The 25,271-nt window shown below is 45.8% G+C and overlaps 1 protein-coding gene across 3 annotated transcripts in view; it reads right to left on the reverse strand.

The window, feature by feature from the left end:
* Positions 1 to 19,999, reverse strand: part of rif1 (replication timing regulatory factor 1) — a 94,876-nt gene extending 74,877 nt beyond the window's left edge. For 2 of the 3 annotated variants that reach the window (XM_072470995.1, XM_072470988.1), the window contains exons 1-4: positions 18,605 to 19,042; positions 8,958 to 9,086; positions 3,606 to 3,684; positions 1,474 to 1,570 (exon numbers count right to left, since the gene is read on the reverse strand). In XM_072470995.1, coding sequence (XP_072327096.1) covers positions 1,474 to 1,570; positions 3,606 to 3,684; positions 8,958 to 9,086; positions 18,605 to 18,708 — 409 coding nt within the window. In that variant the 5' untranslated portion in view covers positions 18,709 to 19,042. Of the gene's footprint in view, positions 1 to 1,473; positions 1,571 to 3,605; positions 3,685 to 8,957; positions 9,087 to 18,604; positions 19,043 to 19,596 lie in introns of those variants that run through there. The other variant, XM_072471004.1, reaches the window with a different exon arrangement.
* Positions 20,000 to 25,271: the final 5,272 nt, after the last annotated feature.

The raw sequence follows: 25,271 nt of genomic DNA on the forward strand, positions 1-25,271 counted from the left end.
AAATATAAGCATTGACTTTGAACTAACTAACTGGTGTACTGAGTCTTTGATCAGTATTTGGTTTTGAACCTTGTGGCGGTATCAAAAGATACCTTGCACTCTAGAGCAAACGTAATTAGAATTAAGGAAGGCGACCATATTGACTGCCATAGTCAGAGCCAACCAAAGACAGCAACATCGGTAGAACGGTGGCACAGTGGTTAACACTGCTGCCTCTCAGTGCCAGGGACTCGGGTTCGATCCCGGCCTCGGGTGAATGTGTGGAGTTTGCACATTCTCCACCTGGCTGCGTGGGTTTCCTCCGGGTGCTCCGGTTTCCTCCTACAGTCCAAAGATGTGCAGGTTAGGTGGATTGGACATGCTAAATTGCCAAGTGTTCACAGGTTAGGTGGGGTTATGCGATTACAGGGAAATGGGCCTAGATAAGGTGCTCTTTCAGAGGGTCGGTGCATATTCATGGGCCAAATGACCTCCTTCTGCATTATAGGGATTCTATGATTCGGATGATGTCATTGAGTTATAGGTAAGAAATTGGAGAAGTCCTGGGATAGACCCTTGGGGGAACACCGAAGGTAACAGCATGGGAGCAGGAAGAGACACCATTGCAGAGGATACTTTGGTTATGATTACATAGATAAGAAGGAAACCAGGTGAGTACAGTCCCACCCACCCACCAGGAGGATGGTGTATTTAACTATGTCAAAGTTTGCAGACAAATCAAAAGGAACAAGAATAGAAAGTTTACATTGTCATGATAACATAGGATGCCATGTACAATATTGATGAAAAGAAGTTTTGGTTCTGTGGCAGGGGTAGAAACGTAATTGGATGGGTTCAGAAATGTGGTTCAGAAATGGAACTCCGGGAAAGATGGGCACAATTTGGCAGATGACAACACATTCAAGGGCTTGGATGAGGAAAGGGAGATTGAAGAAGGTACCATAGCTTGCAAAGACAGTCGTGAGGAGTGAGTGACAACAGCAGATTTCCATTACCTATTTTCTTTTCATGTACTAAATTGGCTGTTTTGAGCTGCACGCAGAAAAATATTTTTCACTGCACCTTGGTACACGTGACAATAAACAAATCCAAATCCAATAAATATTGGCCAAAATACGACCAAATAGGTGGGGCCGAGTAGTTTTGGACGGTCAGCTGTTTAATGCAATTAGGATTGAGGGACCCGGAAGTAGGCCCCGTTAACAAGATGAGCTCGGAAAGGGCATGAGGGGAGATTATGAGAAACTGGGAAAACACAAGATTACAGGTCTAGAGCAAGGTGAGCATTCGAGGAAAATTGGCCAGGTCCGCACATGGAAGGGAGGGATGCCGAAGAGACAGCTTATCAGGAGGTTTTTATACAGTAAAAAAAAAGGGGTGGATGTTACTTGTACATTCAGTACATAAATATTCTGCTAAACTTTTACAATGACTTCAATAAAGTGCATGAAGACGATTTCTATTGAAACGTACCTGACAATCCAGCACTAATATTACTGTGAAAAACACAGAATCCCAAGGCCTGTAGTGCCGCGTTGCAAAGTTCTGAATCCAAACTTGGAAGGTGAGTCTTGATTGAAAGAAAAAGCATTTGTTAAAAAGGAGAAACATTTCAAGATAAACCAGAAAGCTTTTAATTACAAGGTTTATGCAATTGATTAAAAGACTAAAAATTACTCTTAGACACATGTAAAACTAGAGATCGCATCAATATCATCCATAAAGATCTCCTGCAAATTTGGGGGAGATGGAGAGTTGGGGAATATAAAAAAAAAAGCTATTCCCTATTCAGGGTTATACAGCACTCTGGTAAAGCTACAGAGAGATTCAGATTCATTGGGGACAAGTAGATATGCAGCACTATTCCTCTAAATTCTCCAATTCCATTTTCAAATAATACAGCAGTATTTCTCACATTTAACATTGCAATTGACATCAAATTGAATTCAAATGTTAATAAAGCCAGCTGATTTCAAAAATGGGGTGAAGAGGGAAGACAGGGAAAACGTTATTTGCAAAGACCTGCATCATCCCTTCAAGAACATCCCAGTGAGGATGTCTGCTACTTTTCAGAAGTTATATATTGCGCCAGAATTGTTTTACAATCATAAGAAAAAAATACTTATCAAGCTGAACCGTGAACACAAATGTAATGTGAACAGGCCAGGCATTACAGTAATAAAACGGGCATTACATTATATCCAATTTGGATCTGTCAGAATCGCAATGCAAAAAATTTGATCATTGCAAATTTGAAAATATGCCACTCTGAAAGAGTTTCAAAATATACGGATTCAGGAAGAGCATTTTCAATGACCAGCATACAAGACAGCATAAATATCCCAAAACAGAAAATGCTGGAAAAGCGCAGAAGCTGCTGGCAGCATCTATGGGGAGGAAAACAGTTAACGTTTCGAGTCCAGATGATCCTTCTACAGAACTGTCATATGGGCTCGAAAAGTCAACTTGTCTTTCTTTCTCCACCGATATTATTAATAATCTTTATTGTCACAAGTAGACTTACATTAACACTTCAATGAACTTACTGTGAAAATCCCCTGGTCGCCACATCTGGCACCTGCTCAGGTACACTGAGGGAGAATACAGAATGTCCAAATTACCTAACAGCACGTCTTCCGTGACTTTGCAGGAGACCACGCAGACACGGGGAGAATGTGCAGACTCTGCACAGACAGTGACCCAAGCCGGGAATCGAACCTGGGACCCTGGAGCTGTGAAGCAACAATGCTAACCACTGTACTACCAAGCCAAACCAAAGTATATCTAGCATTTTTTGTTTTTATTTCAGATTTCCAGCATCTGCAGTATTTTGCTCTCAGATATCTGGTTGTATTGCTGTATATACTCTCTGAAATATTTGTCAAGATCCATTCAAAATAGCATCTGAGAATTTAAAGTACTGGAAAAATAATTACATGCCAACAAGGTAGTCTCAAAGTTATATCAAAGATATTGTCCCGCAATCAGTTCTGCGCCCAAATACTTGCCCTTTTCCATCCACAACTTATTATTAGACTTATAATGGGCAATTCATACTCACTCTTATTTGTTTTAAGAATTTAAAAATGGGTATAACTTCATACAGCTATCCTCCTCTAGTGACAGACCCTAGTAACAGCAGTTGGAAACCCACCTTTTATTTTAAACTTGAACTCGATATAAATAAAAGTCAAAATCTCTTTTTTTCGAAGATTTTCCAAACATAACTTTGAATTTCTATGTTGGTGAGAAGGAAACAAATTCTTCTGATGTCCCAATTAAGCCGCTTTGCTGTTTAGCTACCAGAAAGCAATTAAAAGTAGTCCAGTGACTCTTCCATAAGGAGACATATGGCATTTCTACCCAGGAGAATGTGACTAATCAAGAATTAACTGACTGGGAACCTACATATTGTAGTTATGCTCCAAGGCACGGGCTATAAATTATGGCCATAACAAGATAGCAAGAGATACTCTGCAAATAAAATTGCAATATACATTTGACAAAAACATTTCAGCAATTCTACCATGAAAGAAACAAAATCCTAATACTGCTTTGATCATAGCATTTCACCTCAGAACACATATCAGCAAAAATAAACTTACTTTAAATACTTCACAGAGGCGAGTAAATTGTTTGCCAACTCCAGCAGCAAATTCTTTTCCATCTTCTCCACTCAAGCGGCTAAAACACAAAATAAATTCAACCAGTTTTTTTTTTCAATTAATGAACAATGACTGGAATGGTTAAGATTTTGAAATGAAAATGTTTAGATGTGCAAGTCACACTAGCACCCAAGTGTTATTTGCTATTTCAGCACTATCTTTGTGGTTTAAATGGAGACTCCCATTAAGGATCACTCTTTTACTAGTTTTAGTGACTCATAGAACATACAGTGCAGAAGGGGGCCATTTGACCCATCGAGTTTGCACCGACCCACTTAAGCCCTCACTTCCACCCTATCCCCCTAACCCCTCATAACATTTTTGGACACTAAGGGCAATTTAGCATGGCCAATCCACCTAACCTGCACGTCTTTGGACTGTGGGAGGAAACCGGAGCACCCGGAGGAAATCCACGCAAACATGGGGAGAACGTGCAGACTTCGCACAGACAATGATCCAGCAGGGAATCGAACCTGGGACGATGCCGCTGTGAAGCCACAGTGCTAACCACTATGCTACCGTGCTGCCCCAACCACCAGCCCCCCAACTCACTTGCTTCACAAATCTTGAACTCAAAGAGAGAGGACAAATATGTGATCATTACAGGCTGGGCATAAATTCTGGGCCTAGAGACAATAATATGTTTCACGTTCAAAAAAAGTAGAGGGAACAAAATACCTTTCTGGGAGCAGAACTTATTTTGTGGGATGGGTAACACTTTACTGCAACACATATTTCTTCCAATGTAACGTACATTGTTACTGCAGAGATATTTTAAGGATCTACATTGGTAAGAAGCCTGGTCATTGATTAGACAACAGCATGCAGATATAAACATTCAATTATTTTTCCAATGACACAATTAATACAGAATTCTTAACTTTGTTGAGTGCCATTAAAATTATTTTAAGCTTTAGAAACAGACCGATGACAACACACAAATTAACTGCACAGAGGAATTTTACATCTTTTCTTGGCACATTGGTAGTAGTCGGGAGGGGGTGGCCTCAATATTGACTGCGGACCCCATGAAGTTTCATGGCATCAGGTCAGACATGGTCAAGGAAACCTCCTGATGATTAACACAGACTGCCCCACTCAACTGATGAATCAGTACTCCTCTATGTTGAACACCACTTGGAGAAAGCCCTTAGGAGATCAGGGGCACAGACTGTACTCTGGGTGTGGGACGTCAATGCCCATCACCAAGTGGCTCGGTAGTACCACCACAGATTGAGATGGCCAAGTTTGAAAGGACAAAGCTGCTACACTGGATCTGCAGCAGGTGGTGAGGGAACCAATAAGAGGGAAAAACAGACTTTTTTTTTTGTTTTTAAAATAATTTTTATTAAAGGTTTTCATAAAATATCAATAACAAAATGAGAAAGAAAAAAGAACCCAACAGGGTTAAGTACAAAACGCAATCTAAAAAAGCAACCCCCCAAACCCCTCCCCCCCGTACCTAAATAATAAATTAACATTAACACCCCGACTTAAGACAACAGGTGTATACACCCCCTCAGACCCTTCCAGTGTAAATAACATAAACAAAAATAAAGTAAACCGCCCCCCCCCCAACCCCGAGCTGCTGCTGCCATTGACCAATGTCTATCGTTCTGCCAGAAAGTCTAAGAACGGTTGCCACCGCCTAAAGAACCCTTGTACCGACCCTCTCAAGGCGAATTTCACCCTCTCCAATTTAATGAACCCTGCCATATCGCTGATCCAGGATTCCACGCTTGTGGGCCTCGTATCTTTCCACTGAAGGAGAATCCGTCGCCGGGTTACCAGGGACGCAAAGGCCAGAATTCCGGCCTCTTTCGCCTCCTGCACTCCCGGCTCCTCTGCCACCCCAAATATTGCGAGCCCCCAGCCCGGTCCTACCACCCTCGACACCGTCCTCGCTACGCCCTTCCAAAATTCCTCCAGCGCTGGGCATGCCCAGAACATATGGGTGTGATTTGCTGGGCTCCCTGAGCACCTAACACACCTGTCCTCACCCCCAAAGAACCTGCTCATCCTTGTCCCGGTCATGTGTGCCCTGTGCAGCACCTTAAACTGTATGAGGCTGAGCCTCGCGCATGAAGAGGAAGAGTTCACCCTCCCTAGGGCATCTGCCCACGTCCCCTCTTCGATCTCCTCTCCCAACTCCTCCTCCCACTTACCTTTCATCTCCACCACCGAGGCCTCCTCCTCCTCCTCCTGCATCACCTGGTAAGATTCCGAGATCTCCCCCCCCCCCCCCTCCCCCCCCGCCCGAGAGCACCCTGTCCTGTACGGTGTGTGGCAGTAGCCGTGGGAATTCCACCACCTGCCATCTGGCAAACGCCCTTACCTGTAAGTACCTGAAGGTGTTCCCCGGGGTGAGCCCATACTTCTCCTCCAGCTCACCCAAGCTTGCGAACTTCCCGTCCACAAACAGGTCCCCCAACTTTCGTATCCCTGCCCTGTGCCACCCCGAAAACCCTCCACCTGTTCTTCCTGGGGCGAACCGGTGGTTCCCCCGTAATGGGGTCCACGCCGAGGCCCTAACTTCCCCCCTATGCCGCCTCCACTGCCCCCATATTTTGAGGGCCGCCACCACCACCGGGCTCGTGGTATACCTCCTTGGAGGGAGCGGCAGCGGCGCCATTGCCAGCGCCCCCAGACTCGTACCCGCACAGGACGCCGTCCCCAGCCTCTTCCATGCAGCCCCCTCCATCACCCACTTGCGCACCATTGTCGCATTGGCGGCCCAGTAGTACCCACAGAGGTTGGGCAGCGCCAGCCCCCCCCCCCCCCTATCTCTACTCCGCTCCAGGAACACCCTTCTCACCCTCGGAGTCCCTCGCGCCCACACAAACCCCATTATACTCCTGTTAACCCGCCTGAAAAAAGCCTTCGGGATAAACACGGGGAGGCACTGGAACAGGAACAAAAACCTTGGGAGCACCATCATTTTGATTGACTGCACCCTACCCGCCAGGGATAGCGGCAGCGCGTCCCCCACCTCTTGAACTCCTCCTCCATTTGCTCCACCAGCCTTGTAAAGTTAAGCCTATGCAGGGCCCCCAGCTCCTGGCCACCTGGACCCCCAAATATCTGAAGCTCCTCTCCGCCCTTTTTAGTGGGAGGGAAAAACAGACTTGACCTCACCCTCACCAACCTGCCTGCTGCAGGTGCATCTGTGCATTCCAGTATCGGTAGGAGTGACCACCACACATTCCTTTACACACAAGTGCAAAAGATAAGGTTGAAGCATTTGCAACAATTGTCAGCTAGAAATGCAGAGTGCATGATCCACCTCGGCCTCCTTTGGAGGTCCCCAGTATTAATTCACTCCACGTAATATCAAGAAACAGCTGAAGGTGAGTGGATACTGCAAAGGCTATAGGCCCTGATAATATTCCAACTTGTGCTACAAAACTTGCCATGTCCCTAGTCAAGCTATTCCAGTACAACTACACATTGGCATCTACCTGGCAACTGTCCAGTTATGGTCTGTCCACAAAAAGCAGAACAAATCCAACTCAGCCAATTATTGTGCCATCAATCTAGTCGGTCATCTGTAAAGTGATGGAAGGAGTCATCAACAGTGCAATCAAGCGGCACTTGCTGAGCAATAAATTACTCAATGACATTCAAGTTTGGATTCCGCCAAGGTCACTCAGCTCCTGACCTCATTACAACCTTCATTCAAACATATACAAAAGAGGTGAGGGAGAGTTACAGCCCTTAACATCAAGTGTCAGGAAAATAAAGGTAGTTTTAAGGGAATTATATTTGTAATGGCAAACATTAGAAATAAGGTACAATTTTAAGAGAGTTTAATTTAATCCTTTTTTTCCTGGTTATTAAAATTAATTAGTAGTCTTGTGACTCTGATCGATCAAGAAAAGTAACAGTTATGGTCTTTTGAGCCAAGATCCATTCTGGGATCTTCCCGTCCAGTTATAACACCAACTGTGATCGGAACACAAGGCAGCATTTGACCAAGTATTGCATCAATGAGCCTTAGTAAAACTGGTCAATGAGAACCAGGGGGAAAACCATCCGCTGGTTGGAGTCACACCGCTGGTTGGAGTCTAATTTCGCACAAAGGAAGATGGTTGTGGTTGTTGAAGGGCAAACATCTCAGTTCCAGGACATCTATACAGGAGTTCCTCAGTGTAATGACCTAGACCTAACCATCTTCACCTGCTTCATCAATTACTTTCTCCATTGATCAGAACCTGGATTATATCCAGGTTTGTGCTGCCAAATGGCAACTAACATTCATGCCACACAAGTATCATAGAATCCCTGCAGTGCAGAAGGAGGCCATGCGGCCCATCACCGACCCTTGGAAAGAACACCTTACCTAGGCCCTCCCTGTAATCCCACCTAACCCTTTGGACACTAAGAGGCAATTTAGCATGGCCAATTCACCTAACCTGCACATCTTTGGATTGTGGGAGGAAACCAGAGCACCCAGAGAAAACCCACGAAGACACGGCGAGAATGAGCAAACTCCACACAGACAGTCCCGAGGCCGGAATTGAACCCAGGTCCCTGGCGTTGTGAGGCAGGAGTGCTAACCACTGTGTCAGGCAGTGAACATTTCCTAAAGGGAGAATCTAACCATCACCCCATGGCATTCATTAGAATTACTATCTCCAAGTCCCTCGCTGTCAACATCCTCGGGAGGCTACCAGAAACAACTGGAATAGACATATAAATACTTTGATTGGCTACAAGAGTAGATCAGAGGCTAGGAATCCTGTGGCGGGCAACACAACTCCCCAAAGCTTGTCCATCATCTACAAGGCTCAAGTCAGGAGTGCAATGAAATACTCTCCATTTGCCTGGACGAGTACAGCTCCAATAATGCTCAAGAAGCTTAACACCATCCAGGACAAAACAGCCTACTTGAATGGTACCCCATCTGCAATCATTCACTCTCCATCACCAATGCATAGTGGCAGTCATGTGTACCATCTACAAGATGCACTGCAGGAACTCACCAAGGCTCCTTAGGCAGAACCTTTCAAACACACCACCAAGGAGGATAAGGGTGGCAGACACAGGGGAACTCCAAGCCACACATATTCCGGACTTGCAAATGTACCGCCGTTCCTTTTCACTGGGTCAAAGTCCTGGAACTCCCTTCCTAAAAAGCTGCAGAGCTCAAGAGGCAGCTTCCCACCACCTGCTCAAGGGCAATTACAGATGGGCAATTGACCACATCCCATGAATGATTTTTTTTTTTAATGAACTGATAAACGGAGCATTGGGCCAACTAGATCATACTGGTGAAATGCTTTGTATACCAACCTAGAAATGGTCAGATAGGCATCCACTTGCTCTGTGGATGAAATCGATGAGTCTTCCAAGGTTTCCAACAGCAGTAGCAAACCAGAAACTGCTGGGTGAGCAGCAGCCATCATTTTGATGCTGGAAATTCTGCAGAAGTGGAAAAAAAAATTTGGTTTATCCACCTCCCCTTTCAAATATTTGTAGAATTTTGTTTTAATTTAAATTTCTACACTTTATATACAATTAACAAATCCATATAAAGTATGTTCCAAAGTTAAAACTCTTACTGTTCACTAATATAAACATGAGAACAGAATTTTGCAGTGAAGAAATAAACATTCAATCATGAAGACAGTGTGTGAGGAAGTCACCTCAACAGTCAAGTACTTCTTAGTTTTGCCTATGAAATATCCAAGCTCAGATTCGATTAATTAAAATTTCCCATCTTGATTTAAATATTAGGATCCTAGATTTAGCAGAAACCCAAGCTATATGCAAATGCATAATCACATAAAAAAGTGGAAGTAGCAACAAAAGTCAACATTTTGGATTATATAATACGGGAGGAAAAAAATTAATAATAGATATGCACAAAATAATGAAGAAACTACTGTTCGAATACTGTTTCTTTCCATTGTATGAAGGCCAGAGAAGCTTAGAGTCAGGCATACAGGATAATAAAATATGGTTATTTCAGACTATTTCAACAGAGAAGGCCAAGAGAAATTTATTAAATGTCTATGTGGGCTTTTATTCTCTGGAGTTTTGAAGAACGAGAGGTGATCTTCTGCACACATAAAAAATTCTTACAGGCTTGAGAGGGTAAATAAAGGAAGGATGCTTCCCATGGTTGTGAGGGGTGGGGTCTAGAACCAGAAGACAGTCTCAGAATAAAGAGCTGACCATTTAGAACTTAGACGAGGAGGAATTTCTTCATTCAGAAGGTGGCAAATCTTTTGAACTCTCTGCAGGAGACAGTTCAGGTTCGACTCAGCCGTTCAAAATGCTCCAAGACTGAGATTGATAGATTTCCACATATTAAAATCAAGGGACAGGGGGATAGTGAAGAAAACGTACTTTAAATAGATCAGCCATGATCTCATTGAAAGAAGTGGGCTCAATAGTCTACTCCTGCTCTTATTTCTTATGTTCATAACATTACAAAGAGAAAGAAGTAAACAGGAAAAGACAATTTCCTATGATTTAGGAGTCAGTGACAATGGTCACTCAGATGGAGGATAAAAGGGTGTGGGGGAGGGCGAAATAGTAAAAATTATTTTCAGCGAACAGATGGTGGACAGAAGTTGAGCAGACCATTGCACCTTTTAAAAAGAATGGGTGCATTAATAAGGTTTCCTATGAGGTCTTGCATCATTCCGGATGTAAACCAACATTTTAAAAATTAGCACATCTTGTGGAATACTATAGGATCATTGTGAGTGGCAAATCGTCCACTACACTTCGGACTAAAATTTTGCAGATGGTGGAGGCACTTATCATACTGGGTATATTCCTTCTGGTCACTATAAACCCCAAAGATAGAGAATCGCCTTTTCATACTAATAACAAAACAATGTGGTACTCTTAATTTACTTAAGAAATAAGTAGTAGGCCATACAATCCTTAAAACCTGAAATTCTTCAAAAAACTATCTTTATCTTAAAAACATTTAATGACGGAGCCTCAACTGCTTCACTGGGCAAGGAATTCCATGGATTCACAATCCTTTGGGTGAAGAAGTTCCTCCTAAGCTCAGTCCTAAATCTACTTCCCCTTATTGAGGCTATGCCCCCTAGTTCTGCTTTCACCCGCCTGTGGAAACAACCTGCCTGCATCTATCCTATCTATTCCCTTCATAATTTTATGTTTCTACAAGATCCCCCGCATTCTGCTAAATTCCAACGAGTACAGTCCCAGTCTACTCAACCTCTCCTCGTAATCCAACCCCTTCAGCTCTAGGATTAACCTAGTGAATCTCCTCTGCACACCCTCCAGCGCCAGTACGTCCTTTCTCAGGTAAGGAGACCAAAACTGAACACACTACTCCAGGTGTGGCCTCACTAACACCTTATACAATTGCAGCATAACCTCCCTAGTCTTAAACTCCACCCCTCTAGCAATGAAGGACAAAACTCCATTTGCCTTCTTATTCACCTGTTGCACCTGTAAACCAACATTTTGCGACTCATGCAGTCTCCCTGCACAGCGGCATGTTTTAATATTTTATCATTTAAATAATAATCCCTTTTGCTATTATTCCCAACAAAATGGATAACCTCACATTTGTCAATATTGTATTCCATCTGTCAGACCCTAGCCCATTCATTTAACCTATCCAAATCCCTTTGCCGACTTCTGGTATCCTGTGCACTTTTTTCTTTACCACTCGTCCTAGTGTCGTCTGCAAACTTGGACACATTGCCCTTGGTCCCCAACTCCAAATCATCTATGTAAATTGTGAACAATTGTGGGCCCAACATTGATCCCCGAGGGACACCACTAGCTACTGATTGCCAACCAGAGAAACACCCATTAATCCCCACTCTTTCCTATTAATTAACCAATCCTCTATCCATGCTACTACTTTACCCTGAATGCCTTGCATCTTTATCTTATGCAGCAATATTTTGTGTGGCACCTTGTCAAAGGCTTTCTGGAAATCCAGATATACCACATCCATTGGCTCCCCGTTATCTACCGCACTGGTAATGTCCTCAAAAAATTCCACTAAATTACTTAGGCACGACCTGCCCTTTATGAACCCATGCTGCGTCTGCCCAATGGGACAATTTCCACCCAGATGCCTCGCTATTTCTTCCTTGATGATAGATTCCAGCATCTTCCCTACTACCGAAGTTAAGCTCACTGGCCTATAATTACCCGCTTTCTGCTTACCTCCTTTTTTAAACAGTGGTGTCATGTTTGCTAATTTCCAATCCGCCGGGACCACTCCAGAGTCTAGTGAATTTTGGTAAATTATCACTAGTGCATTTGCACTTTCCCTAGCCATCTCTTTTAGAACTCTGGGATGCATTCCATCAGGGCCAGGAGACTTGTCTACCTTTAACCTCATTAACTTGCCCATCACTACCTCCTTAGTGATAACAATCATCTCAAGGTCCTCACCTGTCATAGCCTCATTTCCATTAGTCACTGGCATGTCATTTGTGTCTTCCACTGTGAAGACCGACCCAAAAAACCTGTTCAGTTCCTCAGCCATTTCCTCATCTCCCTTTATTAAATCTCCCTTCTCATCCTCTAAAGGACCAATATTTACCTTAGCCACTCTTTTTTGTTTTATATATTTGTAGAAACTTTTACTATCTGTTTTTATATTCTGAGCAAGTTTACTCTCATAATCTATCTTACTCTTCTTTATAGCTTTTTTTAGTAGCTTTCTGTTGCCCCCTAAAGATTTCCTAGTCCTCTAGTCTCTCACTAATCTTTGCCACTTTGTATGCTTTTTCCTTCAATTTGATACTCTCCCTTATTTCCTTAGATATCCACAGTCGAGTTTCCCTCTTTCTACCATCCTTCCTTTTTGTTGGTAAAAACCTTTGCTGAGCACTGTGAAAAATCGCTTGGAAGGTTCTCCACTGTTCCACCATAAAGGCTTTGCTCCCAGTCTACCTGAGCTAGCTCTTCTCTCATCCCATTGTAAACTCCTTTGTTTAAGCACAAAACACTAGTGTTTGATTTTACCTTCTCACCCTCCATCTGTATTTTAAATTCCACCATATTATGATCGCTCCTTCCCTAACTATGAGAGGATCCCTAACTATGAGATCATTAATCAATCCTGTCTCATTACACAGGACCAGATCTAGGACTTCTTGTTCCCTCGTAGGTTCCATTACATACTGTTCTAGGAAACTATCGCAGATACATTCTATAAACTCCCCCTCAAGGCTGCCTTGACCGACCTGGTTAAACCAATCGACATGTAGATTAAAATCCCCCATGATAACTGCTGTACCATTTCTACATGCATCCGTTATTTCTTTGTTTATTGCCTGCCCCACCATAATGCTATCCCGGCAGCCTCTCAGAATTTTATATATTGCAATGAGATCACCTAATCTTTCTAAATTCTTGAAAATAAATCTCTTATTCACATTTGGAAGTGAATGGTCTTATTAGCGACAGACAGCATTCTGTATGAGCGAGGGCGTGTCTCACTAATTTAAATTAATTTTTTGAGGTGACGAGAAAAATGATTGACAAGGGAAGGGCTGTGGATGTTGTCGACATGGACCTTAGCAAAGCATTTAATAAGGTCCCTCATGGCAGGCTGGTGCAAAAGATTAGATCACATGGGGTCAGGGGTGAACTAGCTGGATGGATGGCTTGGCCATAGAAGACAGAGGGTAGCAGTGGAATGGTGTTTTTCTGACTTGAGGTCTGTAACTAGTGGCGTTCCGCAGGGATCAGCTGGGACCTCCGCTCTTTGTAACATATATAAATTACTTGGAAGAAAACGCAGTGGGTCTGATTAGCAAGTTTGCGGACGATACTAAGATTGCAGGAGTTGCGGATAGTGATGAAGATTGTCAGAGAATAGAACAGGATATAGATAGGCTGCAAAATTGGGCAGAGAAATGGCAGATGGAATTTAACCCGGCCAAATGCGAGGTGATGCATTTTGGTAGATCCAATTCAAGTGGGAGCTATAAAATAAATGGCAGAACCATCAGGAGCACAGACACCGATCTGGGCATGCAGGTCCACAGATCCTTAAAAGTGGCAGCACAGGTGGAAATGGTGGTAAAGTAAGCATATGGCATGCTTGCCTTCATAGGACGGGGTATAGAGTATAAAAGCTCGAAAATTATGTTAGTTATATAGAACATTGGTTAGGTCCCATTTGGAATACTGTGTCCAATTCTGGTCACTGCACTACCAGAAGGACATGGAGACTTTGGAGAGTACAGAAAAGGTTTACTAGGATGATGCCTGGTATGGAGGGTATTAGCTACGAGGAGAGATTGAATAAACTGGGATTGTTCTCCCTAGAATGACGGAGGCTGAGGGGCAACCTGATAGAAGTTAAAAAAATTATTTGGGGTATAGATAGGGTGAACAGTTGGAGGCATTTTCCAGGGAAAAATGATAATTACAAGGGGGCACAGGTTCCAGGTGAGAGGGGAAAGTTCTGGTGGAGATGTGCGGGAGAAGATATTTTAAACAGAGGGTGGTGGTGGCCCGAGGTGTACTGCCAAGTGAGGTGGTTGAGGCGGATACGTTAGCGACCACATGAACTGACGAGTACAGAAGGATACAGGTGGTTGGTCTAGATAGGACACGTGATCTGTGCAGGCTTGGCGGGCCTGTTCCAGTGTGTATTGTTCTTTGTTGTTCTTGAAGATCCGCTAGCTATGCAACGTTTCACAAAATTCTCAGTCGGCTGAACATATTTTCTCTGGCAATGAAAAGGGCACACAGTTCATGTGCGTGTTTCCTTCCAATCGATGGCACAGGTTTGTTGCACCGAAAGAGTTGTCGGGAGGGAAGCTTCGTACCCCCCTACCCCCGTCAGACACAGCACGACCAGCGACTCAGAGGGTCTTTGCAGCCGGGAGAGATAATTTGACAAAACAAATCACAGTGAAGCCCAATGTAGCACTGCACATATGGAAGCTAACTTTATAGTTACGAATAACGCTGTGAAGAATAGCATGCATTAGATCTAAGTGAGCAAATAGAGGCAATCATGGATACACCCACGAATACTCAAAGCAGCCACACCGCGGGGGTCTGCCAGATTGCTGAAATAATCAACTGATCAGCAGGTCAAATGAAGGAAGCCTATACACCAAAACTGCAGTCTAGATAAGGCAGTGAATGGGCAGTCATGGTAGAAAGAACTTGGCAGTCTGTACACAAGGTCAAAGCCACAAGAACAGCACTTGAACAAATGGGACAAAAGCAATGGCAGTCACATAAAATAAAATAAAGGTCAAAAACAAAAAGCAACTAGTAGCAGCTGACAAAAAAATCATTAACCTAAAACACTAACTTTTCTCCCCTCTCCACAGATGCTGACTGACCTGCTGAGTACACCCAGTATTTTATGTTCTAAATACCCAGCATTTGAAGTATTCTGCTTTTGTACCTGTGGTGGGTGGTCCATTAATACCATATACCCGGGTTGTCTAGCATCTCATCAATTAAGTAAACATGCCTTTCAATGTCCAATAAAATTGTAGAAAGTGATAGGAAGAGAGGGTTGTCTTCCGAATTGGCAATAAAGCTTCTAGAAAATACTAACAAATACAACGATAACAAGAAATAACGGGAGTAGACTTTATGGTCCCTCGAATCTGCTCCACCACTCAATTGAATCACACCTGATACATTGTCTTAATTCCACTTTCCTGTCTGCGCCCCACATTCCCAATCCCTTAAGAGATCAAAACCTACCTCAGCCAGGTCTCAAATACACTCAATGATGAAGCATCCAACGTTCCACAGGATAGACAATTCCAAAACTTCACAGCCGCCGCCGAAAAGAAATCTTACCCCAGTCTTAAATAATCAAGAACTTATCCTGAAATTGTGCCATGTTCTAGGTTCCTCAGCCAGCAGAAATAATCTCCCAGTGTTTACCCTGTCAATCCCCTTCATAATCTCGTGCATTACAATTAGATCTCACTGAGGATATTTCATTATTTGAAACTCTAGACAGTTTGAGTAATGGAGATATCTTTGGACAACCCTTTAATGCCAGGAATCAATCTAGTCGACCTTTGCTGTCCATTAGGCAAGCATATCCTTCCTTAGATATGGAATACAGTGCAGTATTAATCTTCAAATTTGGTCTCAAAGGCATATACATATACATTTTTGTTAAGATATTTTCTTATACTCCAGTGTTTTTGCATTAAAGGCCAGCACACCATTTGCGCTTTTGCTTGCTGAACCTGCAAAGTAACTGTTCTTTGTACAAGTACACCAACAATTACAAGTTTAAAAAAATTTGCTTTTCTATTCTTACAGCCAAAGAGAATAATCTCTCAATTCCTCCACATTATACTTCATCCTTACTACACACTAATTTAACATGCCTCTATCTCTTTGCACCCTCTGTGTTCTCCTCGCAGGTTACATTTACACCTTGCTTTATCATTAGCAAACTTGGATACAATTACTCTTGGATTCATCTAAGCCATGAATATAAACTGTATATTGCTAACAATCCGACAGCAGATAACCAAAGTTTCTGTCACAGAAGGAATTCCCGCAGAAGCATTAAAATGCGGCGGAGAGGCACTCTGGAGAATCCACATCATCATCATCCTTGTTTGGAAGGGAGCATGCCTGGATGATCACATTCACGCCTTAATTGCACCCATCTTCAAGAAAGGAGACAGGTCTGACTGTGGAAATTAGAGAGGTTTCGCTCCTCTCCGCCGCGGAAAAGTTCATCGCGAGACCCCGCCTCCTCCCAGTAGCTGAAGAGCTCCGCCCCGAGTCTCAGTACAACTTCCACCCATCAAGAGGAACAATGGACATCATCTTCAGCACGCGACAAATCCAGGAAAAGTGCACGGAGCAGCATCACCCTCTGTACATGCCTTCTTTGATCTCGCAAAGGGCTTTGACTCTTGTCAAGCATGAGGGTAACGTAACAGCCTCCTCAAATTTGGCTGCCCGTGGAAATTCGTACATTTTCTCCCTGCTCCATGACATGCAAGCAGTGATCCTCACCAACGGAACCACCACAGGTCCAATACGGGTGCAAACAGTGGTCAAACAGGTCATCGCATCCTCTACATCGTCCTCATAGCAACACTTCAGCCCATCACCCTGAAGCTCCCCGCTGGAGTGGTGCTAAGCCAGCAGAGAAGCAGAAAACTGTTCAACCTCTGACGATTCCAGGCCAGAACCAAGACCACCCCAACTTCTGCCATCGAGCTACAGTATGCAGACGACACCTGTACGCACACACTCAAGAGGCCGAGCTACAAACCATTGTCAGTGAGGCATACGAGAATGGGCCTCAGACTAAACATCCAGAAAGCAAAGATTCTTTACCAAATCGCTCCTACCACACAAAAGTGCCCCCGACCATCAAGATTCACAGTGAGCCCCCAGACAATGTGGATCATTCCCCGAACCTTGGGAGCCTCCTCTCAGCGAGAGCAGACATCGACGATGAAATCAGCATAGACTCCAATGCGCTAATGCAGTCTTCAGATACCTGAGGAAGAGAGTGTTCGAAGACCAAGACCTCAAGTCCAGCATCAAGCTCATGGCCTACAGAGCAACCATAGTCTGAGCCCACCTGTATGCATTAGAAACATGGACAATGTACAGCAGACACCTCAACTCCCTGGAGAAATATCACCAATGTTGATTCGGCAAAATCCAACCTGAGCGCCAGTATTGAGGCACTTAACCAGCTGCAATGAGTGGGCCACATTGTCCGCATGCCCAATATAGATCCCCCGTAACAAATGTTGTACTCTGATCTCCGCAATGGCAAGCAATCACTAGAAGGGCAGAGAAAGCGATACAGGGACACTCTGGAAGCTAAAAAAATGCATCATCCCCATCGGCACGTGGGAATTGCTTGCCTTAGAAAGCACAAACTGAAGAAGCATCCACAAAGGCATTAAAGACATTGAGCATCACAGGGTACAACAGTGTAAACAGTGGAAAGAGAGCAGAGAATCCAGAGCGTCCCACCCACCTCATCAAACACCAGGTCTGCCGATCCAGGATTGGACTATTCAGTCAATGCAGAAACCACCTCCCCAGAATGGAGGCAAGTCATCCTCGAGCCTGAGGGACTGCCCAAAAAGACATTTCTGTGGTCCCAACACAGATCCTTGCAGCGCTCCACAAACCATAGCCTGCCACCTTGAAAATGCCCCATTAATCCTACTCTCTGCTACTTATCAAGTTAATCAATCCTCTATCCATGCCCTCCATTTTCTTTTATTCCCTTTTTTTCTCATGTACTTAATGATCTGTTGAGCTGCTCGCAGAAAAATACCTTTCACTGTACCTCGGTACACATGACAATAAACAAATCCAATCCAATCCATTACCATTGGCTGGTTGCTGGAAAAAAAACCTCAAACCAATTATTATACAGATATTACACAGAGTATGGTGAATATAATAATAATCGCTTATTGTCACAAGTAGGCTTCAATGAAGTTACTGTGGAAAGCCCTTAGTCGTCACACTCCGGCACCTGTAGGGGAGGCTGGAACGGGAATTGAACCCGCGCTGCTGGTCTTGTTCTGCATTACAAGCCAGCTGTCTTAGCCCACTGTGCTAAACCTCCCCCTTTATTTACTGGTATCCTTGCTGCTTCATTTAAAAAGTAACTTATTTCACCAGACAACCCCCTCAACCTTCTTACTGTCTGTTGCTATTCCCGGAAACACAATTTCCCAACCCACATAACCTCTTCTTGCCTTCAAGTTACCAAAGAAAGATGACCACCAAGGGCCTTCTCTGTGCTATTTGATTGATTCTATGACCATTGGGCCTTGATATTTCCCATCACTCGTATGGAGGCAGATTTGAAACTAATGCCATGTTTCAAACACAAGTCGAAACAAACCTGCAGAGGAAGAATTCAAAAATCTTGATTTTAAAAAAAAAGATGAATTAACAGTTTCTGAGAAACTAGTCTGTGGCTCAGTTGATACCTGGACGGTAGCACAACTGGATAGCACTGTGGCTTCACAGTGCCACGGTCCCAGGTTCGAATCCCGCTGGGCCACTGTGTGCGGAGACTGCACGTTCTCCCCATGTCTGCGTGGGTTTCCTCTGGGTGCTCCGGTTTCCACCCACAGTCCAAAGACGTGCAGGTTAGGTGGATTGGCCTTATTAAATTGCCCTTAGTGTCCAAAAAAGATTAGGTGGGGTTATTGGGTTACAGGGATAGGGTGGAAGTGAGGGCTTAAGTGGGTCAGTGCAGACTTGATGGACCGAATGGCCTCCTTCTGCATTGTATGTTCTATGTCTTCATTTTAAAATGTTAAAAGTTTAGGGTAGGTAAGCTGCCATACTATATATACGGTGACGGCCAGTGCAATGTTGCCAGTGCAAAGAGATCCCAGTTTGGAGCCGGAAAACTCCCAAACCAGCGAGTGAAATTAACGAAGAGTGCGAGTTTCACGCTCAGTTACAGGGAAGGGGGAAGGGGGGGGGGGGGTTGAGACACAGACCCCAATCCACCACCCGGGGGGGGGGGGGGGAGAGAGACTGGAGGCAAAATATACAAGCCGAGAATGTTTTTGAAGCACCCCCTTTCCGATTCGGGGATACCAAGAAGGGCAAGCCGCCGATTGCGGTGCTATTTATTTTATTGAACATTTCCACTGGGTTCACAGGACGGCAACTTTAGAACGCGCCGAGGGACTGCCCGCAGGCCCGAGAAGGGGGCGTCCAGCTCAGTTCCCCCTCCTCCTCCAGCGAGATTAACTGGGGGGGGGGGGGGGGGGCGCGAGAGAGTGCGGGGGTCGGGCGCGAGAGAGTGCGGGGGTCGGGGGCGAGAGAGTGCGGGGGTCGGGGGCGAGAGAGTGCGGGGGTCGGGGGCGAGAGAGTGCGGGGGTCGGGGGCGCCACCCAGTCCCAGGGTTGGGGGGGGGGGGGGGGGGGGGGGCCCGACCCGACCCGACCCGACCCGACACACACACCTGGTCCTCCGTCTATCCGCTCATAGTCCGGCGCGCCTCCGAACGGCGATCGAGCGGCTCTCCCGGGTCCCCCGGCTGAAGGAAATGTTCGGGAAGACGGGCCTTGTGCGTGTCCTCCCTCCGACTGCCAAGCACAAACCGCTGGCGCGAGCGGGCGCCCGCGAACGAGAAAGGGGTGGGAATCCTCGCGCCAAAGGGGCCAGGCAGCCTGGGTAACGACCTTTCACCCCGGCCCCTCGGCAAAAAGCTTCAACGCGCGCGCTAAAAAAAAAAAGCAGAATGGCTTTTCAATCCAACCTCTCCCGGAGGGCGATGAGACAGGCCGGGTTAACTTTGAGGAAGGGGGAATTTAAAAAAAACCCACACACGACAGTCGCGCGGAAGAGTTGGGAAGCCCACCCCTCTGAAAGTTGACCGCTTGTCAGCGCGCATGCGCCGGGAGGGCTGGCTCGCGCGCTCTGGCAGTTTGTGTCCCGGGCGCTCGGTGGCAGCCGGCAGGTGGGCAAGGAAAGTCAGCTCTGCCCGGGGGGGCATGCACCCTCCCGCAAACCCTCCACCCCGGAGCAGAGTGTGATATTTAATCAAGTCATATTGTATTCGGTACTCGCCAAACATTTCGGTTCCTGCACCTGTGCAGTGAGCGGTTACGGCGGCATCGTGGCACATTGGTTAGCACTGTTGCTTCAAAGCGCCAGGGTCCCTGTTTGGGCAGAGTCTGCACGTTCTCCCTGTGTCTGCGTGGATTACCTCCGGGTGCTCCGGTTTCCTTCCACAAGTCCTGAAAGACGCGTTATGTAATTTGGACATTCTGAATTCTCCCTCTGTACCTGAACAGGCGCCGGAATGTGGCGACTAGGGGATTTTCACAGTAACTTCATTGCAGTGTTGATGTCAGCATACTTGTTACGCTAATTAAGACATTTTTAACTATATAAAGTTTTACGAGAGGAAGAGATACTGGCCAAGAACTCTAAGGCAACCCACAACCGGCAGGTTATGATGTGGGTGCTCTCAACAGCAGGATGTGACCAATGGTGTCTGTCCCTCAATGATCTGTGTCAGGGATCGACTATTCACTGTATTTAACAACTTGGATGCGAGATGAGTGCGAGATCATTGCGCCCAACCACAGCACAGGCCCCTTTGTTCCCAAATCGGCAACGAAAAAGACAGGCATCTGACCATAGACGACCCAGCTCACAGACAAAGCTCTAAATATTTATGCAGATGGCTCCTCCACAGTTCTAGATGGAAAAGGATCACAGGATGTGGAATTTATGTAGAGGACGCGCTTATCTCATTAAAGTTGCCTGGACATTTAGGTTCGCAGGCAGCCGAGTTAGCAGCCATCGCTTACATTGTGCAGCACCCAGATTCGTTCCTGACCCCAGTAGACATATATTCAGACAGTTTGTATGTCTGCAACAGCTTGACAGAATTCCTGCCCCAGTGGGAATCTAGAGGATTTATATCCCCGACGGAAAACCCCTACCCTCAGCGCCATTACTCAAACACATCCTCCAGGCAGCGAAAGGTAGAAAATACGGAATCATAAAAATTAGAAGCCACTATCGCTCCTCCCCACCTGGTAACGTGAAAGCAGACGCCCTTGCGAAAGCAGGCTCACGACATGGCCACTTCTGGCAACCCCCCCCGAGAGTGCCCCAGTACATGCCGTCCAGGTCTTACCGACCAACATTCAAGAATTAGCCCAGGCACAGAAAGAAGATGAGATACTAAAGGAAATTTTAAAAGGAGACTTCCCAGCTCCCTATGATAAGTTTAAAGATACTTTAATGATCCATGAGGGAATCGTTTTGAAGGATGGTATTTATGTGGTCCCCACCCAGGATAGGAACCAGATTATTTGCCAATTCCATGACGGACATTGACACCAAGGGATAGAAACCACCCTTGCCCACCTCAGACCTCTGCTGGAGTCCCGACTTAAAAACCGACGTAACACATTACATTGAGAATTGTTTGATTTGCCCCCAGAACAACCCGGACAGATATGCAAAGAAAGGTCAGCTAAGACACACCCGACCTGTTAATGGCCCACGGGCAAACTTGCAGTTAGAATGTATTGGTCCCCTCACCCCCCCCTGCAGAAATGTATACAAACATGTGCTGGTCGTCATCGACAGTAGGCACATTTTCACTAGATGGGGACTCCGATAGTATTGAGTTGGACCAAGGTTCGCACTTCACAGGCAGAGTCATGAAAAATGTCCTGACGATTTTTGGCATAAAACAGAAGTTTCACATTGCCTATCACCCGCAATCCTGCGGCATTGTGGGATGCATGAATCGGACCCTAAAGGCAACACTTAGGAAGATGGTACAGCAGCATAATACGACATGGACACAGTGCTCCCATTCGCACTGATGTTTATTAGAAACACGGTGTCGAGTTCGACAGGATACACCCCCCATACCCTCATGACCAGACGACCTTTGAAGGGTGCCGAGTATTTATTTGGACTTGATCTGGCCAGCCCCGCAGTCAAAGAAAATTACAGCACAGGAACAGGCCCTTAGGCCCTCCCAGCCTGCGCCGATCAAGATCCTTTATCTAAACCTGTCGCAAAGAACAAAGAAAATTAAAGTCACCACCCTTACCCACGAAAAAGCGATCCAAAACATGATGGAGAATATTAAAGCAGCACAGCTCGCTGCAGCTGTTCGAATAGGCGCGAGAAGAAAGCAGAGTAAGACCTGCTTTGATAAGACAGTACACCCAACAGAGTATACAGTCGGACAGCAAGTCAAGATCTCCCTGTACAATCCTAGTTCATTCCTCTCCCCTAAATTTGCAGGACCCTACTCAATTTCCGATAAAGTAAGCCCCTCAGTTTACAACATCACATATCCCAATGGAAAATCAGGATAGTTCAATATAAACCAGCTTAAGGTTTATGGAACGCAGTGCAGCCACTCACACCACCTCTCATTGGCAATGGCAGACAACGGAGACCCGCCCACTGACAACCCAATCCAGCCCTCCCCCAGCCAGGACAGCACGTCCACAGACGCGACCTTGACCCCGCCTCCAGAGTCGAATTTCATCCTAACACTTGATTCGGCAGCTAGCGATAGCGACAGTGCAACGGACGCCCTTGATACTCCCGAACAATGGAAAAACAGAGCAGGCCCCAGTCACTACAGCCCCAGTGACACCGACCACGATATGTTCGGCCCCTCGGACACAATCTATTTGCCGTTACCAGAACCTGACCCACCAGCCGACGATAGCGACACCCCCTTGCCCCTACCGCCCTACAGAATACGAAACATTGGCACTGCAACAATTCCTGCCGTCTGACACGGAACGACGAGATGGACCCCACATCGGCCCACTCTGCATTGGCACTGAAACTCCAGGCACGAGTTTGGCACCCAGGAGATGGTGATGACTCCGAGTCTGACTCCCACCATGCTAACCCCTTTGAGACCCTTTTTGGAATGGAACCTTGAGGTGTCCAGATGATGAGAGAAAGGAACCGATTGAGATTTACGGTGTCCTACTCCCTGATGGAACCTGCCCGCTTTCTCCTTTAGTTTTTAAAAAATGTTGAATGTTCTCTCTCTTGTACGACTGTGTGTCGACCCCAGACACATTTCTTGATACAGGTATGACTACTCCTCTGACGCCACATGGCAGTTAAAGGCACAAGCTTGCTGAAAGTCCATATATGCTCAAATTCTTACCGCTCTTAGAAGGTCACTCAGGCAGTAGAGTAACGGCACTGATCCCCGCCCTGCCTGGGGACCCCCTATGTATTTGGTCAGACAATCTCGGGTAGTGGAGTAATGGCACTGATCACCGCCCTACCCAGCAGAGGGCAGTAGAGCGGAGATGCTGATTGGCTGTTGCGGGGCAAATTTGCATAAATCCGTTGTGCTCACCCTAACTTGAAGGTGGTTTGTGGAGGAGCTGTTGTCAAGTGACACTTAAACCCAAAACACTTCAGTGTTTCCCTCCCTACCCCCTCCTCTAACCAAAAAAAACCAACCGCTGTATAGATCAAGAGGAAGGCTCGAGGGCAGGTGTTATCGTGCGGGGCGCAGAGGTTGCTGAGTGAGTGCTTGCTGAGAAGTGGAGTGAATAACAGGTAAGCTCTTTCTTTTTCTTTTTTTATCTAGAGGGGATGGCAGGGAAGGTAGTGCAATGTTCCTCCTGCAGAATGTTTGAGGTGAGGGACGCCGTCAGTGTCCCTGCTGATTTCATCTGTGGGAAGTGCACCCATCTCCAGCTCCTCAGAAACCGCATTCTGGAGCTGGAGCTGGGATGAACTTCGGATAATTCAGGAGGCAGACGTGGTTATAGATAGAAGCTTCAGGGATGGAGTTACTCCAAAGAAAAAAGATAGATGGGTGACGGTGAGAGGGGCTGGGAGGAAGCAGTCAGTACAGGGATCCCCTGTGGTCGTTCTCCTTAGTAACAAGTATACTGCTTTGGATACTGTTGGGGGTGATGACTTACCAGGGGTAAGCCATGGTGTACAGGTCTCTGGCACAGAGTCTGTCCCTGTTGCTCAGAAGGGAAGGGGGGAGAGGAGTAGAACATTAGTCATTGGAGACTCCATAGTTAGGGGGATAGATAGGAGATTCTGTGGGAACGAGAGAAACTCGCAGTTGGTGTGTTGCCTCCCAGGTGCCAGGGTGCGTGATATCTCGGATCGTGTTTTCGGGATCCTTAAGAGGGAGGAGGAGCAGCCCCAAGTCGTGGTCCACAGAGGTACCAACGACATAGGTAGGAAAAGGGATAGGGATGTAAGGCAGGAATTCAGGGAGCTAGGGTGGAAACTTAGATCTAGGACAAACAGAGTTATTATCTCTGGGTTGTTACCCGTGCCACGTGATAGCGAGATGAGGAATAGGGAGAGAGAGGAGTTGAACACGTGTCTACAGGGATGGTGCAGGAGGGAGGGTTTCAGATTTCTGGATAATTGGGGCTCATTCTGGGGTTGGTGGGACCTCTACAAATGGGATGGTCTACACCTGGACTAGAGGGGTACCAATATCCTGGGGGGGAAATTTGTAAATGCTCTTCGGGAGGGTTTAAACTAGTTCAGCAGGGGCTTGGGAACCTGAATTGTAGCTCCAGTATATAGGAGGTTGAGAGTAGTGACGTCATGAGTAAGGTTTCAAAGTTGCAGGAGTGTACCGGCAGGCAGGAAGATAGTTTAAAGTGTGTCTTCTTCAATGCCAGGAGCATCTGGAATAAGGCGGGTGAACCTGCGGCATGGGTTGGTACCTGGGACTTCGATGTTGTGGCCATTTCGGAGACATGGATAGAGCAGGGACTGGTATGACAGGTCACCCTTTTAGGGGTTTTCTATAGGCCTCCGAAAAGTTCCAGGGAACGAACTCTGGAGCGAAAGCAACAGGGTAGTTGTTATGGGCGACTTTAACTTTCCAAATATTGACTGGAAACGCTATAGTTCGAGTACTTTAGATGGGTCCGTTTTTGTCCAATGTGTGCAGGAGGGTTTCCTGACACAGTATGTAGATAGGCCAACGAGAGGCGAGGCCATATTGGATTTGGTACTGGGTAATGAACCAGGACAGGTGTTAGATTTGGAGGTAGGTGAGCACTTTGGTGATAGTGACCACATTTCGATTACGTTTACTTTAGTGATGGAAAGGGATAGGTTCATACCGCAGGGCAA

This window comes from Scyliorhinus torazame, chromosome 2 (assembly GCF_047496885.1).
Source record: "Scyliorhinus torazame isolate Kashiwa2021f chromosome 2, sScyTor2.1, whole genome shotgun sequence".
NCBI classification, from domain to species: domain Eukaryota; kingdom Metazoa; phylum Chordata; class Chondrichthyes; order Carcharhiniformes; family Scyliorhinidae; genus Scyliorhinus; species Scyliorhinus torazame.